Source organism: Anas acuta, chromosome 3, assembly GCF_963932015.1.
Source record: "Anas acuta chromosome 3, bAnaAcu1.1, whole genome shotgun sequence".
Classification (NCBI taxonomy): domain Eukaryota; kingdom Metazoa; phylum Chordata; class Aves; order Anseriformes; family Anatidae; genus Anas; species Anas acuta.
This window is the reverse complement of record NC_088981.1, coordinates 43156878-43171979: the sequence shown is the minus strand read 5'-3', so window position 1 is coordinate 43171979 and position 15102 is coordinate 43156878. Positions and strand designations below refer to the sequence as shown.

The window sequence follows — 15102 nt, the reverse complement described above, 5'->3', positions numbered from 1 at the left end:
GCCCTCACCCAAGATGGCGGCGGCGGAGGCGGCGCGGAGGAAGTGTCGCGGTCGGGGCGCGCCGGGCGCGGGGCGCAGCTGGGGCCCGCCGGGGCTGGGCGGCGGCGGCGGCGGCGGGCGCGGCAGGTACCGGGCGGGCCCCCCCGAGCCCCTCAATCCCTGCTCTGAACCGCCCCGGGACGCGGTGCTTGGGGCCGGGAGGGGAAACCGAGCCGGGAGGGATGAGGCCGTGATGGCGGCGGGGCCGTGGGGCTGAGGGGGAATGGGGGAGGGGGGGGGGGGAGCGGCCGTTAACGGGCGGGGGGCGGCCGTTAACGGTCAGGGAGCGGGGCCGGGCTGCTCGGGGCGGTGTGGGGCTTCCCGGCGGGGCGGCGCCGCTCGCAGCCCTGGGAGCCGAGGAGCGGCCGGTAACGGCCCGGGGAGGCCGGCCCAGCAGCGACCTTGGGGCTGTCCGGCGGCGGGGGTCCCGCTGAGGGAGCCGGGCGGTCCCGGGGAGCCGCCTGGCGCCGCAGCGCAGCCCGCAGCTCGCCACGTGCCTCGGCTGGTGCCGGAGCACGGGGATGGAGCGAGTAACAGGCGCGATTTGGAGAAAAAGCCACCACGCAAATCACGCCTGCGCTTTGTGTGCGCACCTGGAACTGGCGCTCACTTGGTTTTTCCCCCATAAAGCACGCCACAGAGGTTTGTTTCCTAAAACTGGACAAAGGAGGGCTTCCTAGCTCTGGTTTGAACAGGGGCGCTTCTCCCCCTATAAACGAAAATATTTTTGGAAGCACGAGCTGTAAATTTGCCCAGGAAAAGATGAACAAGCAGTGTGGGGCTGTAAGCTTGCCAGTCTGTCGCTGGTGGTCTTAAATTCTAAAAAAAAAATCAATGTTTTTCAAAGCAAAGCTTGCAGAACGAACGTGGATGCCTCACGCTGTTTGTGAAGGGGGCTCCAAGGACTTCTAGGGGTCCCCAAGGCTCTGCAGAGCGTGCCCGAAAGAGGTTGTTGTGTACATGGTGCGTGCGTGGGTGAGGGCTCTTATATATATTTGTACGTGGGCGTCTCTTATCTAACTTACCAGCTGATAGGTTTGCTTTTTGTTTAGCCAATATTCTCAAGATACTATTTCTTTTCTTTGCAGGTTCTGTTTAGCATTTCAGGCTCGCCACACGCATTTCTCTGGAGCTGATGTTTTTGTAACGTTTTCAGCTTGGCTAAAAGGCTGCTCTGCTGGAATGCTTTAAAGGGTTAGAAACCCCTTCGGTTTGAATTTAATTTCAGTCAATTGAGGGAAATATTTCTGATCATACCAAAGAAATAACTGGAAACATGGATCAGAACAACAGCTTGCCGCCCTACGCTCAAGGCTTAGCCTCCCCTCAGGTAAAAAAAAAAAAATGATTTAATACGCAACTGTGATCTGAATTGCTTTGTGAAAGTGTCTGCTGTTTCTTGCTTGTCATCTCTAGGTTTTTGTTTGCAGATCTGAACAATTCTGCTACACATAGCATAATATTAGTTACAAGCAGAATTGTAAAACCTTTGATTTATGTATCCAGAGATTTAAGAAACATACAGATATGTTGGTTTCCCTTGAGTTGAAGCATGGCTGACAGATTGTAAATGTTAATTTAGTTTTGGTCATTGCTGTTGGAACCCTTTAAATTGCCTTACACGTAATGGACCACAGCTGTGCCATGAGTGCATTTGGTTCAATGGGCGCAGTCTTCGTTCAAGTGATTTTAAGTAAAAAGTGTGGTTCAAATTTGTGACATGCTTGCAAAGTACTGTGAGAAACATATTGGCATGGCTGGCTGGTGACAAACAGCGCTAGAAATGACAAAGCAGTGGTGGTGGTGTTTCATTTTCTGGAAGAAGGGCGTCTTCCAAGGGTTTTCTGTTTTTAGCAAGTTACTAATATGCCTCAGGTTTGATATGATCAACTAAGATGATTTATTTTTAGACTACTCCTTCACGCTTTTTTCCCTTAAAAGCAAAATGGATCACCGCAGGATTCGTGGTTTCTTTTTTGTGCTTTTTTCCACAGGGTGCAATGACTCCCGGAATTCCGATTTTTAGCCCAATGATGCCGTATGGCACAGGACTGACACCACAGCCTGTCCAGAGCACCAACAGCCTGTCCATCCTTGAGGAGCAGCAGCGGCAGCAGCAGCAGCAGCAAGCAGCACAGCAATCTACATCACAGCAAGCGACGCAGGGAACATCTGGTCAAACCCCCCAGCTCTTCCACTCACAGACTCTTACCACAGCCCCCCTGCCGGGAACCACGCCTCTGTACCCCTCTCCAATGACGCCGATGACTCCCATAACTCCTGCGACACCTGCATCCGAGAGCTCTGGGATAGTGCCGCAGCTACAGTGAGTGTGTCGTGTCCTTTCACAGGACGCGCTTTTAGTGCTTAATTTATCAGCAATGTAACTTTTAACTTTTTACTTAGTCTGAGTTGATAATCTGATGTTTCAAAATATGTGTACCTTGAAATATATTCTTATTTGTAATTTACAGGTTCACAGAGAAGTAGCTAGCTCTACTTCACTATGCATAGAAGTTTGTTAGTGAAATGTTAAAGCACGTTATAGGAACTTTCACAGATGAAAATAAATTAGAAGTGTAGAGGGGAAGAAACTAGTTGTTAGTCTAGGAGCTAGTGCTGAATGGTCATTCATGTTGCATGTTCCATTTTCTAGTTCATTACTACTGCTGAGTTTGTGATTAGGAGATAAAAAAAACAACCTAGAACTAGCTGAGGTTCAGGTATGGAAGTGTTTTCACTGAACCTTAGCTTTAAAGAGACTTCCACAGCAACTTATGGAAGGCCCAAAAAGAAATGGGTGGTAATCAAAGTGAGTTTTGCACTGAAAGAGTAGTTCCTACTGCTTTCCCACACACACACTTCTACCCCATTGAGGACCTTCAGATTTCAGAGTTTTCCTGGCAAACAAACATCAAAGGTTATTTTGCATCTAGTAATTGCTCTTAAACTTTTTGGAGACCTTCTTTCCTGTCACCTGGCATGGGGTTTATCTGTTGGTGCATTCTTGCTTGGTCCTGTACCTCTTCTTCCTCCTTGAAGGGCATACAAAGGAAGATTGTTGGTATTATTCCTCTATTCCTGCTGCACTTCTTCTGTTTCCTGTTCCCAGCAGCTTCACAGATTGGGCCAGGGGGAGCTCTCAAGCTCAAAAATTTTTCCTGCCAAACTGAAATAGAGATTTTTCTCAGGAGACACTTTTTGTAGTAACTGGCAGAAAAGGAGGAATCTTCAATCATGCTTTAGGAGATAATGCCCTAAAAAAGAGGTTCCAGAGCCAAAACACTGTTCAGTGTGCCTGTCAGTAGGAAAGATCTCATTCAAACTCTCTTAATTAAATAAAAAATGAAATCAGTCAAGCATGCTAAAATGGGTAAGATGCATGCATTCTTTAATTTACTTTTTAATTGTATTTCTGTGAACTATCTTCAGGAATATTGTGTCCACGGTGAATCTTGGCTGCAAGCTTGACCTAAAAACCATTGCGCTTCGTGCCCGAAATGCTGAGTATAATCCCAAGGTAAGAGCAGTGTGTTAGAACTTACCCAGTAACAGGTATGTCAGAAGCACAGGTTTGGAGCATACTTTGTTGTAATAGCTCAAATGAAAAAAAAATTCTTCATATATATGCAGATTTATTCAAGAGTTAACAGAATCGTCTAACTTTCTTGAAGATTTCTGTTTTAAATCAGTAAGAAATGTTGTTATGCTGATGTAGCTATGTTTTACATGAGGTTGTAATTTGGTAGATGTGGAAAGATCAGCATGCTTAGGAAAAAACTAACAGTGTAATACACTGGCAAAGTTTTTTGTTTTGGAGCTGTCCTGAGCTCCTGTTCATGTGGGCATGTGTGTTGCTTGTGCTCAGAAAGTTCCTTTTTTCTGTTGCCACAAAATGTCTGACGCTGAAGCTTGTTCCCTGTCTTCCAACAAGGAGAACGGAAGGAAGAATTCAATTTCTGGGCTCCTGCCAGAGCCACGGTGGTCCTGCGTGTGCCGTGGCTTCCTCCATCCAGCGTCTTCCCTGGAAATTGCTGTTGCAGCAGTGCAGTTACTGGTTATTTTATCATCTCACTCCCCGCTGCAAGCTCTCTTCTTTCATGTTGTCCCCCAGTACTCCTACCATCTCCTTGCTCCTGATGGCTAGGTTTGGTGGAATGGCAATTTTTTATTTTTGCATGTCTACTTCCAAGCTGACCACTGCTTCTGACTAGCAGGTTGGAACAGCAGTGACTTAAGCCATGGGACTTTGTAAATTTGGGGAGCTTTGAGCAACAGCAGAGGCGCTGGAGCAGCATATCAAGAAAATGATGTTGTTTCATTTTTCTTCTGGGTGTCACCACTTGGAAATGTTATCTTTGCAGCCACGGTAGTTGGATGCTATGTCTAATAGAGGTGTGGATGTTGTGTAATTGAATTGGCTCGCCTTGGGAAGAGTTTGCTTTTCTCAGGATGTGTTAGTTTATTTTGGTTTACGAGGTGGGATTTTGCTATGGTTTGCCTGAACTCTGCTCAGTTGAAGCATGCATGCAGGCCAATATAATAAATAATTGTTACCATAAGTTTGTACCAGTGATGCTGTTACACGATTGCATGTGAGTAAGATGCTAGTGAGGCAAAAATTTGAGCATACTCTTAAGGTAGGGTAGGTGTCTGTGTAAGCTTGTGGGCCAGAGTGATCAATATGGAAATGCTGTTTTCCACAGCAGAGAGAAAGGAGGGTTATGTAATACACTCCTGACTTTTAGTCAGTGTGTTCATATACAAAAAAAAAAGAGGTTGCTTGGCTGTGTTATCTAAGCCATGGTTTGTCAAATGTGTTGTTAGGTAACCCACGCTTCTGCCTTGGCTATGTCAGCAGAGCATTTATGGGACTGCAGGGCAAATTGGTCCAGGTTACGAGTGCCAAACAAACAGCAGGGTTTGTGCCTGATGCCCGGATCAGTTTAACACTGTCTTTTGTTTCAGAGTTTAAGAATATTTGTAAATGCAGGTAGAGATGTTACAGTACGTAAAATACAAAGCTAGAGCTGAGCGTGCTGGTGTGTTGCACTGTGGTTGGTGGTCGAGGTGACTTCTTACACAGACCATGGCTTCTGACTTTTCGGCTGTTGTTTGACAGTAATACAACAGTGTCCAACTTTTTAAGGTAAAGAAACAAAATGGATCATAAAATATTTGCTTAGTCTTCCATCCTGCTTATAACAGATCAAGTTTCGAGACATGGAGGAAGACTTGGTGTTAAGATTGTCTCTTTCACTCTGTCGCAAATGCTAGCAGTATATTTCTGTCACATGCTTAGTAATGAAAGATGATCTTAATAAAACAGGATTGCAACAGAAAAATCCTTCCTCTTTGACTCCACCTCTGCATGTGTGGGAAGCTACTTAAAATTTACTCAAAATGCTTGAATCATGAGCGATCTGCAAGTATATTTGAATTTAGTATTTCTTTGCAATGGCTTATGTTATGCAAACCTGGTTTAGTGTGATGATCACAGCGGTGTGTCACTGACAGTCTCAACACTCACATTTCAGCGTTTTGCTGCTGTGATCATGAGAATAAGAGAGCCACGTACTACTGCACTTATATTCAGCTCTGGAAAAATGGTGTGCACAGGAGCAAAAAGGTATGTTTAGCTGTTACAAGCAAACTAATTAAAGCTGTCTTTTCCTTTGAAACCACAGTGCTTTAAGAATACCGATGCTTGAATACAGTATTTATATAAAGTCAGACAGATCCAGTTAAGCTTGCTTCCCAAATAATTTCAAATAGACAAACGTTTATGTTCTTTGCAAAGTGTCTTTTTGTGACTGAAAGGACTTCCTTGCTAAAGAGGAAATGAGAGTTGTGTTTCTGAACGTCTTTCATACAGTCTGATAAACTGGCTGAAAAGATCATTATTCACTTTTTTTTGGCTTTGCAGTCATTTATTTTTTTCTCTGATAATTTAAGAATTTCAAAGACTACACTAAAATCATTTAAACTGTAGGGGCAGTGGCAGGGTAAGAGTGATTGGGTATTTGAATAGTTTCATTCATAACAGGCCAGGAGCTCCAAGTCTCCAGTCCCTGTAGTCTGATCTGTTCTTAATGTGATCATTGAAGCATGAGAATTGGAAACTAAACGTAAGCTTAACTCCAGTGGGCAGAAGAGAAATTCTGCTCTGAAGAAGTCCTTTAGGAATCCAGAAGAAATAAGCTAATGGGCAGAGATGAGTGAATAGAGCCCCACAGAAAACACTTTCACTGCCTGGGGATGCTTGAAATTCAAGGAGTATTACTCTGCCTTAGGAGCAACTGAAAGCTTCACAAAAGTGAAGCAAACTGAGTCTGCAATAGCAAGTAAGGCCGTGCAGTTGTGTTAAACCCAGGTCTGGGTGCCTGGGCTGAATCAAGCAGGTAATTTGGGCAGTTTACAGATTTTTATAGGAATAGCATTTTGTAGCAGTAGTAATTCCAAGTTTTCACGTCTTACTGGAGGGAGTCATGTACATATATATGAAGTCTGTGAAATACATGGCTTTTCAGTTTCGTGTTTGCTGTTTGTGAATACAGTGCCAGTCGTGTTGAGGACCATAGCACCAAAACTAAGTGTAAAAACTAGTGTTCGTTGTTAATTTTAGATGCAAAAATTTTGCATATGACTCCCCTTCCCATCCTAATGCACGCCACATTTTTTCTCCAGATAAATATTTGTGCTTTAATGCTATTTGATTCAAGTAATACTTAACTGAGGAAATAAAACAGCTATATTTTTCTCCCTTCAGTGAAGAACAATCCAGACTGGCAGCAAGGAAGTATGCGAGAGTTGTTCAGAAACTGGGTTTTCCTGCAAAATTTTTGGATTTTAAAATTCAGAACATGGTGGGCAGCTGTGATGTGAAATTTCCTATCAGATTAGAAGGACTGGTACTCACACACCAGCAGTTCAGCAGGTAAATAAAAGCTTGCCTATGTTTCATTCTTGCTGCATACCAGCTAGCTTAATTTGGCATCTGTTTAGATCGTTTCCTTACACCAGAGAGGAACCTAGACCTCTGTTCCTGTCACTGCTCTGCCTCCGGTGTAGCTGATATAGCCCAGTATCAGCCCATCAAAATGATAGCCTTTGCTGCTCTCTCCCAATTTCAGTGAAGTCTGCCCCTGCTCTGTCCACTTCTAACAGTCCTGCAGATGAAAGGCTAGGACATGTCCGCAAGCCTGTGACTTTCTTCTCTTCCAGCTACGAGCCAGAATTGTTTCCAGGCTTAATCTACAGAATGATCAAGCCAAGAATTGTTCTGCTTATTTTTGTTTCTGGAAAAGTGGTTTTAACTGGTAAGTCAGACAGTATTTTATTCCAGTAGGTTGGATTTAGACTGTATTACAATGATATCAGAAGTCTACATCTTGCTAGGTGCTTTCCTTTAAAGCTGACAGTACTGGGAAAGAACAGCTAGTACAGCACTCTGCGGAGGAGATCCCACAAAGCAAGCCACGTGTATTTGGCTAAAGCCATATAAGCAGTGATCATGAATCCTAATTGGGACTGCAGGTGCCCCAAAAGCAGTTAAGAGCACAGGTAATGTGCCTAGGAAAATTTGAAAGCCTGCTTCTGTGCGTTAGGTGCATGAGTGAGCTGACTGCTTTATAGCAGCTTGGCTGGGGGCTGCTGCCATCTTCCTTTGGCACAGCAGCCCGGGAAGGGGAGGTGGCCCAGCTCAAGGACCTCCTTCACCTCAGGCACTCCACCTGCACCCTGCCTTTTCCTGTTGTGCTGAGCCTTACTGTGTACGGAAAAATGCAGCTCGCAGATGAAAGGAGAGTGCCCCTTCGCCATAGCAGGTGGTAGGCTTCTGCAACACCCTCCATTTCCAGACCTTGCTTCCCCGGGTTTGCGCTCTCTTGAAGAAAACACTGCTGGTTAGGCCTTTCTGCAGAAACACCCCATGGGCTGTGCTTTGTAGTTGGGTCTCCTCAGAAATTGCCTAGGAGAATCTCATTTGTGAGTATAGCATTAAGTGCAAAGAGGCTAATAAAGTCCAGAAAGTTTTTTTTCATTTATCATCTTTTTCACTGTTTATTCTAAAGTATGCTTTATATGAAATGTGTTTTTAAAAAATAGATGTAAAAATAGGAATAATATACATAAAGCTGCATTCAGATAAACGTTCTAAAAGCTAAAATGAAGTATTTAACGCTGGAGAAAGGCATAAACTGATTTAGTTCCTTCCTTTTTTCTAGGCGCTAAAGTTCGAGCAGAAATCTATGAAGCATTTGAAAACATCTATCCTATTTTAAAGGGTTTCAGAAAGACAACGTAACAGTTTCTACAAGTTTCAGAGAAATTGGGGGTACATTTTAAAAGGCATTGCATATGGCACAGCAGTAACGAGATGGACTTCAGTGAAACTGCAACACCAGGACTTGGACTATTTCCCAGTTAGTGCCTACTTCCCCGATGCTCAAGGGGAATTATTGATTATGTCTACTGAGTTACTGTGAGTTGCTTTACTGGGCTGTTCCTGGAGCAGTCTCTTCAAGTTTTATTTATATTCTAGCTTTTAAATAGTTTTAATGCCAGTTCTATTACTAGAAAATCCATAAATTGGTTTAAGAGACAACTGCAACTGTGTCACTCAGTGTATAAACCACTTAAGTTGCCATGTATATATGTTTTAATTTTCTTCCATAAGACCATGGTTTTTATAATTTTAAGAACTTAAGCTTTTAAATTTTTTCAATTTTAATTTTTTTGTGCCAGACACATTCCCTCTTTCCAGTATTAAGCAAGACAGAATAAATTTATTAATGAAAATGGCTCACTGTACATATATATATAATATATATATATATTCCTCCTCTTTCCTCCTTCAGCTCCACATGTACAATAAACCCTGTTTATACAATTACGGGAACTGTCTTACTGAATTTTAAAATTATGCAGCTGGTAGAGTGAAATGTATTAAACTTTTTTTTTAATCTGGATTTATAAAAAGCACATACACTACTGTAACTGACTTGTCAGTTTGAGGAGAATCTTAACAGTACTCTGGCTTGCTTACCGGTAGCCATGTCCTTGGCACCATTTAGCTTGAATATTTCTAGGATGTTAAAACAGGAGGTGATTGGTTAAAGAAGTTTGTGTTCAAGTATGTGTTGCTTCACATTCAACAGATGGGATTTATGCAAGTCTTAAATAACTACACTTGAGTGAATTGGAACAAAAGATTCTTGCTTAGCTTCTAGGCTTTCTTTAAATTACTTTTGTATTTTACCAACTATGCCAGTCTCACTATATTAGTGTTCCTGTAAAATGTCAAAGCCCTTCCAACTAGAGTCAGCATGTACATAATCTTCCCTTTGAACTGTGCTTGAAGCTTAATGGGCTGAGAACTAAAAATAAACTTTTTTTCTCCAGTACATTTCCAGTAATAACCTTTCTATGACTTGCACATTCTTTCAAACAGCTTTTACTTAAAACTAACCCCAATGTAACCACAGTCTCTTTACTTAATGAAATTGATGTTTCGTTTCATAGAAGATGAAGTGATGGCTGGTTTTGCTGCCATACTGTTTGCAAGTCTGAAGTGGACTTACTTTATCCCTAGTCTTCTTGATACTATCAGAAAGCCAGTGTTAAGCAATGTAGCTTTGCCAAGGTAAGTGCAAGCCACCCAAGAACTGCTGCACCGTCAGTGCTGCACCGTAAGCTGGCCAACGTTCCTGATAGCTCTTGAGCAAACTCTGTCACCATCCATGCTTTTTCCTGATCTTTCCTGGAAGCGTAGCTCTTAGCCACAGGGGTAGCCACTATGGTAACTTAAACATTACCATTTTGTTTTTCTCTTGCCTCAGCTATACAGCAGTCACATACCCAAATAATTCCCACAGGAGGCACTTGTTTTAAGCCTCAGCCAAGGCAGCAGTGCTAAGGTACGGTTCAGAGTGAGAATCAGCCACCACAAACAATAGGTAGCAGACAGGCAAAGCCGGCCATCCCAGAGTACATTTAAGCTGCTTCTGCATCAGACAGTTAGAGTTGAACTATTTCTGCATTCTACTAATGTTTTTAAGTCAAACTGAATTACCAAGAATTATGATGTGTAGCAACTGTTGCTTTAGGCTGCACGTTGAGTGGTTGAGCAGTTTCGCCTTCGCTATGACTGCTGTATGCCTGCGGAGCATCTTGCTGCAGTCTGCTTTTCTCTGTGAGTTCATTTTTGAGAAGCCCAAAGAAAACCCTGGCAGACAATCATCTAAGTTCTTAAAGTTCAGCCGCCAACAAAAGACGCTTACCAGTCCAAGACCATCTCAGCTTTATTTAAACATTCAGAACTGAGATTTGAACCAAAATTCAATTAATAATTGTATCTGGCTTGTTGAAGTTGCTCCTCTGGAGCACCATAAAGAGGCTGTCACAGTCTCCTAGTAGTTGTATTGTTACAGGATAGACAGGTGTCACTGATGTTAGTTCAGTTACCTACTTACAAAATGCACAGATGCACTAAACAAGGAAAACGTAACATTTAGATGCAACTTAGGAACTTGATGGAAATTCAATAGAGGATGCGGAGAAGTCTTGTTTCCATATGAACTCCTCAACGTACTCATTTTCATCCCCGCAGCTCTCAGCACATGTGTACACCACCAGCGTTCCCCAGTCGATGCTCTCTCCAAGGCTGTCAACCCGGAGGTAGTTCAGGAGCTGTGGCATAATCTTCAGGGGAAAAAAAAAGGGGTTAGAGGTAGCCCACAGCTCTCTCCTCTTTCTCTCTATGGAAACATACTTTTTAAATGTGAAAATCCTATAGGGAAAAGCAATTGCAATAGTAAATACGGGCTCTGTACAAATTGGCATCATTATTTAGTAGCAACTTCAACTCCTCTGCTCTAAGCATAAGTCAATACCTATATAATTAGACCCGTTAAGTCTGACCTACGTTACCTGTATTACCTTTAAATGAATTTACATACCTGGAATTCAAATACTCTTTTGGCACCACATGCACAATTTGGGATATCTTGTTCTTTGGGGATATTTTCCCTTGATACCCAGATTGGGCCTTCTCCTCCTCTGCAGTATCTAATGATCTAGAATTAAGCAGAAGGTTAAGTGATCGAGACTGCCTTCTCAGCTGGTTATAAAATGAGTGGTTACTGACATAGACAAAGGCGTAAGATGGGTGTAGAAACAAGTCAATCAGCAGCAAATGCAGAATTCTAAACAAAACTGTTCTTTGCATGGACTCAGCTGGTTAAGAAAACTTGTGTAAGTATTCACGTAGCCTTCTTTGCAATTTATCCCTAGATCACTGTAGTTTGTATTTCTCAAACTAAGGGACCCATAAATGCTAGACAGGTATTTTAGCTTTGAGATGGAGGCAGAGAGGACTGCTAGATGAGTACACAGAAGTGTACAGAGAAGTCAGGGATGCAGCACAGCTCTTTCTGTTTGCAGTTTTGAGTCTAAACGCAAGGGGATTGTCCTACTGTCCAAGATTTAAGTATTTTCAGGCATTTGTATTCTTTTTTGTTCTATTACTATCTAAATACTTACATAGCTAATCAGGCCTTATCAGCAAGAGGGCACTTATGCATGGAGATGATGCACCTACCCCAAGCAAGGAGAAAACAGACTCAGGGTCTCCTAATTCTTAGACGCTTACCCTAATGCCTGAGCTGCAAGCTGAAAAACAGAGAGACTTGCTGCTTCCTCCTCTGCTTTCATGGATTTCCTTTCATGTGTTTCCTTTGCATGGAACCAGGAACTGTGTTTTTGTTTTAAATAGTTGCATGTTTTATATGATCTCGCCCCTACAGAAGATTAGCCTATGTTAAAGTGTTTAGAGAAGGAGGAGGCATTTCCATCACCATTCATAATCACAGACATGGAAGTGAAACAGGTGGAGAACAATGCTGTGCCAGAATCTGCAAGTTCTATGTATGCCTCATATACCTATATTCTGACCTGCTCTGGTTCAGCAGCTATTCGCTCTTTAAACATGCGGAAAATCTTGTCGTCTTCAGTCTCGTGTTTTGCCATTGCCTCTAGCGTTTCTTCATCTAAGGACTGACTCCCTTCACCTAAGCAAGAAAAAACAAACAAACAAACACAACCCACAAACATTACAGGTTAATGCAAAACAGCCAAAAATTTAAAACAATGTTGCATCTGTAAGTGTATTTTGTTCGCAGCCATTCCCAGTGTACACCACTCTAAGACACGTTTTTTAATTTATGACACCTAAGATCCTGGCACACATCCGTTTATTAGTTTTAGTAGCATTTTAACCATAGACATGAGTAATTGCACATTAGAAAGGGAAGGAGGTCATCTACCAGCGTTTATGGCTTCCAGCAGGGATCACTAAGTGTTAAGCCCTCAGCATGTGACATCTGGAAAAGGCCCCCCATGCTGCACACAGGACACACTTCCAGTTTCTATCACTGAGGAGGGCGTCTGCTGCACTCCTGCCACAGCCCTCCCACCTTCACATCAATGTGGAGCATCGAGCAGCCTCCAGCCAGCTTTAGGGCCAGCTGGGAACCCAGCAGCTTTCCCCTGTAACCGCAAACCTTGGGTGTGTGCAAAGCCTGTGTGGTGACTGCAAACACATTAATTTTGTGGAGAAAGGGCCTGCACTTCAAGTTCTGAATTCAAGGGCAACGAAAATGACCTCAGGACAGTTTCCTTCTGGCAAAGACAACGAGGTTCAGTATGCGTTTTCCATGTATTAAAACACGCTAAACTGAGAGCCTCTAACCCAGTCTCCTGATTCCAGCAGTGTCCAGAAAGAAGCAGATGCTCAGGACCCTGCTCACTTCACTGAAGTTTTTCCTTACTTGAGGAAAGCACGCAAGGGCACAGTATGCTCCCAGCTATCTGCAGCAGCTGCTCTAACAACTCCCAGGAGGGCTGGGGCCCAGTGAGTCTCTCCCATAAACACACTTAATTAATATGGGATGTATACAAAAAGCCTGCACCGCTACTGACTACAGCTTTTTGTCAACAGTAGCTTAGATGGAACACTTAAAAATAACAGCATGTGGTATTTTAAAGAGGTAATACAGGCTTCGTTAAGAAGACTTGCAGCGTCATGTTTCTTACCTGTGCTGCTACTAACTCTGTGTTCCTCCTGTTCTTCCGCTTCCTTTGATGTACCTGCAGCTCCTTCGTCATCATCAGGATCGGCACTGCTGTCAGCAGGAAATTCTGGTTCCTCGGATTCTATCACAATCTCATATTCTGGGAACAGGAATTTGTCCTCGCCTGGAGCTGTCGCCGCATTCCCCGAGTTATCTGCAAAGCAGAAAACACCACTTCACAACGCCAATTCATATTTCACGTTCTTCTCACCAAAAGTATCTACAGCAAGCTGCGAAGCAATAATACCGCCCAAACATGGCAAGGGTGAAAAAAAAACAAACCTACATCATTGTTAAATCTGATACGAAAATAAGAAAAATTCTAACAAGAGTAGAAAACCTACAGTAAATGATGCGTTGCTCTGAGCCTTTGTAACTCCACGTGACACGGAAGACAGACAGTATTAGCAGCTGCATTTATAAAATCCCAAAGAACTGCAGTTTGACACCTCTGTGCATATCCCATTCTAAGCAGCATATGCACACAAGTCAAGTCTGCATTGGGTACTCTGAGGCCACCATTCCTCATATTTGCCCACTGCATATTTTGAGGAGCCAAAGTTTCCACAGATGCATCTACAATGCCTCCTGTAACGATGGCACTAGTTGTGTTCTGTTTCATATTCTCACAGTTCCAGTTACGTGACTCAAAAGCCTGACCCATAACTTGATTTGCATGAATCACTTTCTTTTACTTACTGCTTGCTTCCACTTCCTGCAGCCCCGGTTGGAGGGACTAGCTCAATGCCTGAACAGAGCCACAGCACATGCTCACCAAGTCACATCGCACTATCAAATACTTTAAACACTCTGTACTTGTCCTTGGAACATCCCAGAAGTGTGAATGAGATGTCAGAGTGAGAGGGAAGGGCTGGCGTAAGAAAAGGGTGTCTTCTAAAACAAATCTGAAGTACTTTTTTTCTACTGACCTGCACAGTGTCGCTTTAGTCATCACCTCGTGTGCTCCTTTACGAAGGCATTTTAAAGGCAACCCGCAGAGGGCACAAGCAGCGTGTCAGGAACAGCGACCCCACACCCCTCCATCCTGCAGCCAACCCCTACCAGCACAGCCATCCGCAGCCCTCCACCAGCGCTACCCCAGCGGCCCCCCGAGCTCTCACAGCCAGCCCGGTTGGGGGCCCGCTGGGGACCCACCTGCATCCCCGGCCTGCCCGCAGCTGTGGCGGTGCCCGCGGCGCCAGTCCAGCGCCTGGTGCTCGGTCCCGCAGTAGGCGGCGCGGTGGCAGCGGCCGCAGGCGCGGGGCCCGAGGCAGCCGCAGACGCGGCACAGGCGGGCGCCGTTCTGGAGCCGCTCGGGAGGAGTCAGGGGGCCCGGCGGGGGATCCTCGGGGGGCGGCTCCTCGGGGTAGAAGCGGTTCCGCCGCGGCAGCTGGCTCCGGAACACTGCGGGGAGAGGCGGCGCTCAGCGGGGCCGGGCCGGGCAGCGGGGCGCCCCCCGCCCCGCCACCACCCCCCGGGCTCACCGCAGAGCGGCCCGCCGGGGCCGGGCAGGCGGTAGCAGGCGGCGCCGCGGCAGGCGAAGACGAAGAGGCTGCGGTGGAAGGCGTCGCGGCGCTCGTTCAGCGGCGCGTAGAGCTGCAGCAGGAAGGCGCGGGGCTGCTGGCAGCGGGCGCAGCGCAGGTCGCCGGGGCCCGGCAGCCCGTCCTCGCCCAGCCAGGCCGGCCGGCCGCCCATTTTGCAGGGGAAGTAGGGGCTGCGCAGCCGCCACGCGTCCTCCGGGCCGGTCTCCGCCGCGAAGCCCAGCTCCGCGCCGCCCGCCATGGCCGCGGCCGGGCGGAGCGCACCTCAGCGCCGCCCAACGGCCGCCCAACGGCCGCCCGCCAACGGCTCCGCCCCGCTGCCTCAGCGCAGCGAGCCCCCAGCGGCCCCGCTCGGCACCGCAACGGGGTAAAACCCGCGGCTCCCCGCACAC

At 45.4% G+C, this 15102-nt stretch overlaps 2 protein-coding genes across 2 annotated transcripts; one reads left to right on the top strand and one right to left on the bottom strand.

The window, feature by feature from the left end:
* Positions 1-95: 95 nt before the first annotated feature.
* Positions 96-9443, top strand: TBP (TATA-box binding protein). Its single transcript, XM_068676840.1, has 8 exons — positions 96-126; positions 1128-1369; positions 2034-2365; positions 3472-3559; positions 5577-5668; positions 6809-6976; positions 7264-7358; positions 8265-9443. The coding sequence occupies exons 2-8, from the start codon at positions 1316-1318 to the stop codon at positions 8342-8344; spliced, it is 909 nt and encodes a 302-aa protein (XP_068532941.1). The 5' UTR covers positions 96-126; positions 1128-1315; the 3' UTR covers positions 8345-9443.
* An 879-nt stretch (positions 9444-10322) lies between these two features.
* PDCD2 (programmed cell death 2) lies at positions 10323-15015 on the bottom strand. The gene is made up of 6 exons (XM_068676839.1): positions 14654-15015; positions 14325-14573; positions 13132-13323; positions 11992-12107; positions 10998-11114; positions 10323-10740 (listed from the first exon to the last, which is right to left on the bottom strand). The coding sequence occupies exons 1-6, from the start codon at positions 14949-14951 to the stop codon at positions 10561-10563; spliced, it is 1152 nt and encodes a 383-aa protein (XP_068532940.1). The 5' UTR covers positions 14952-15015; the 3' UTR covers positions 10323-10560.
* Positions 15016-15102: the final 87 nt, after the last annotated feature.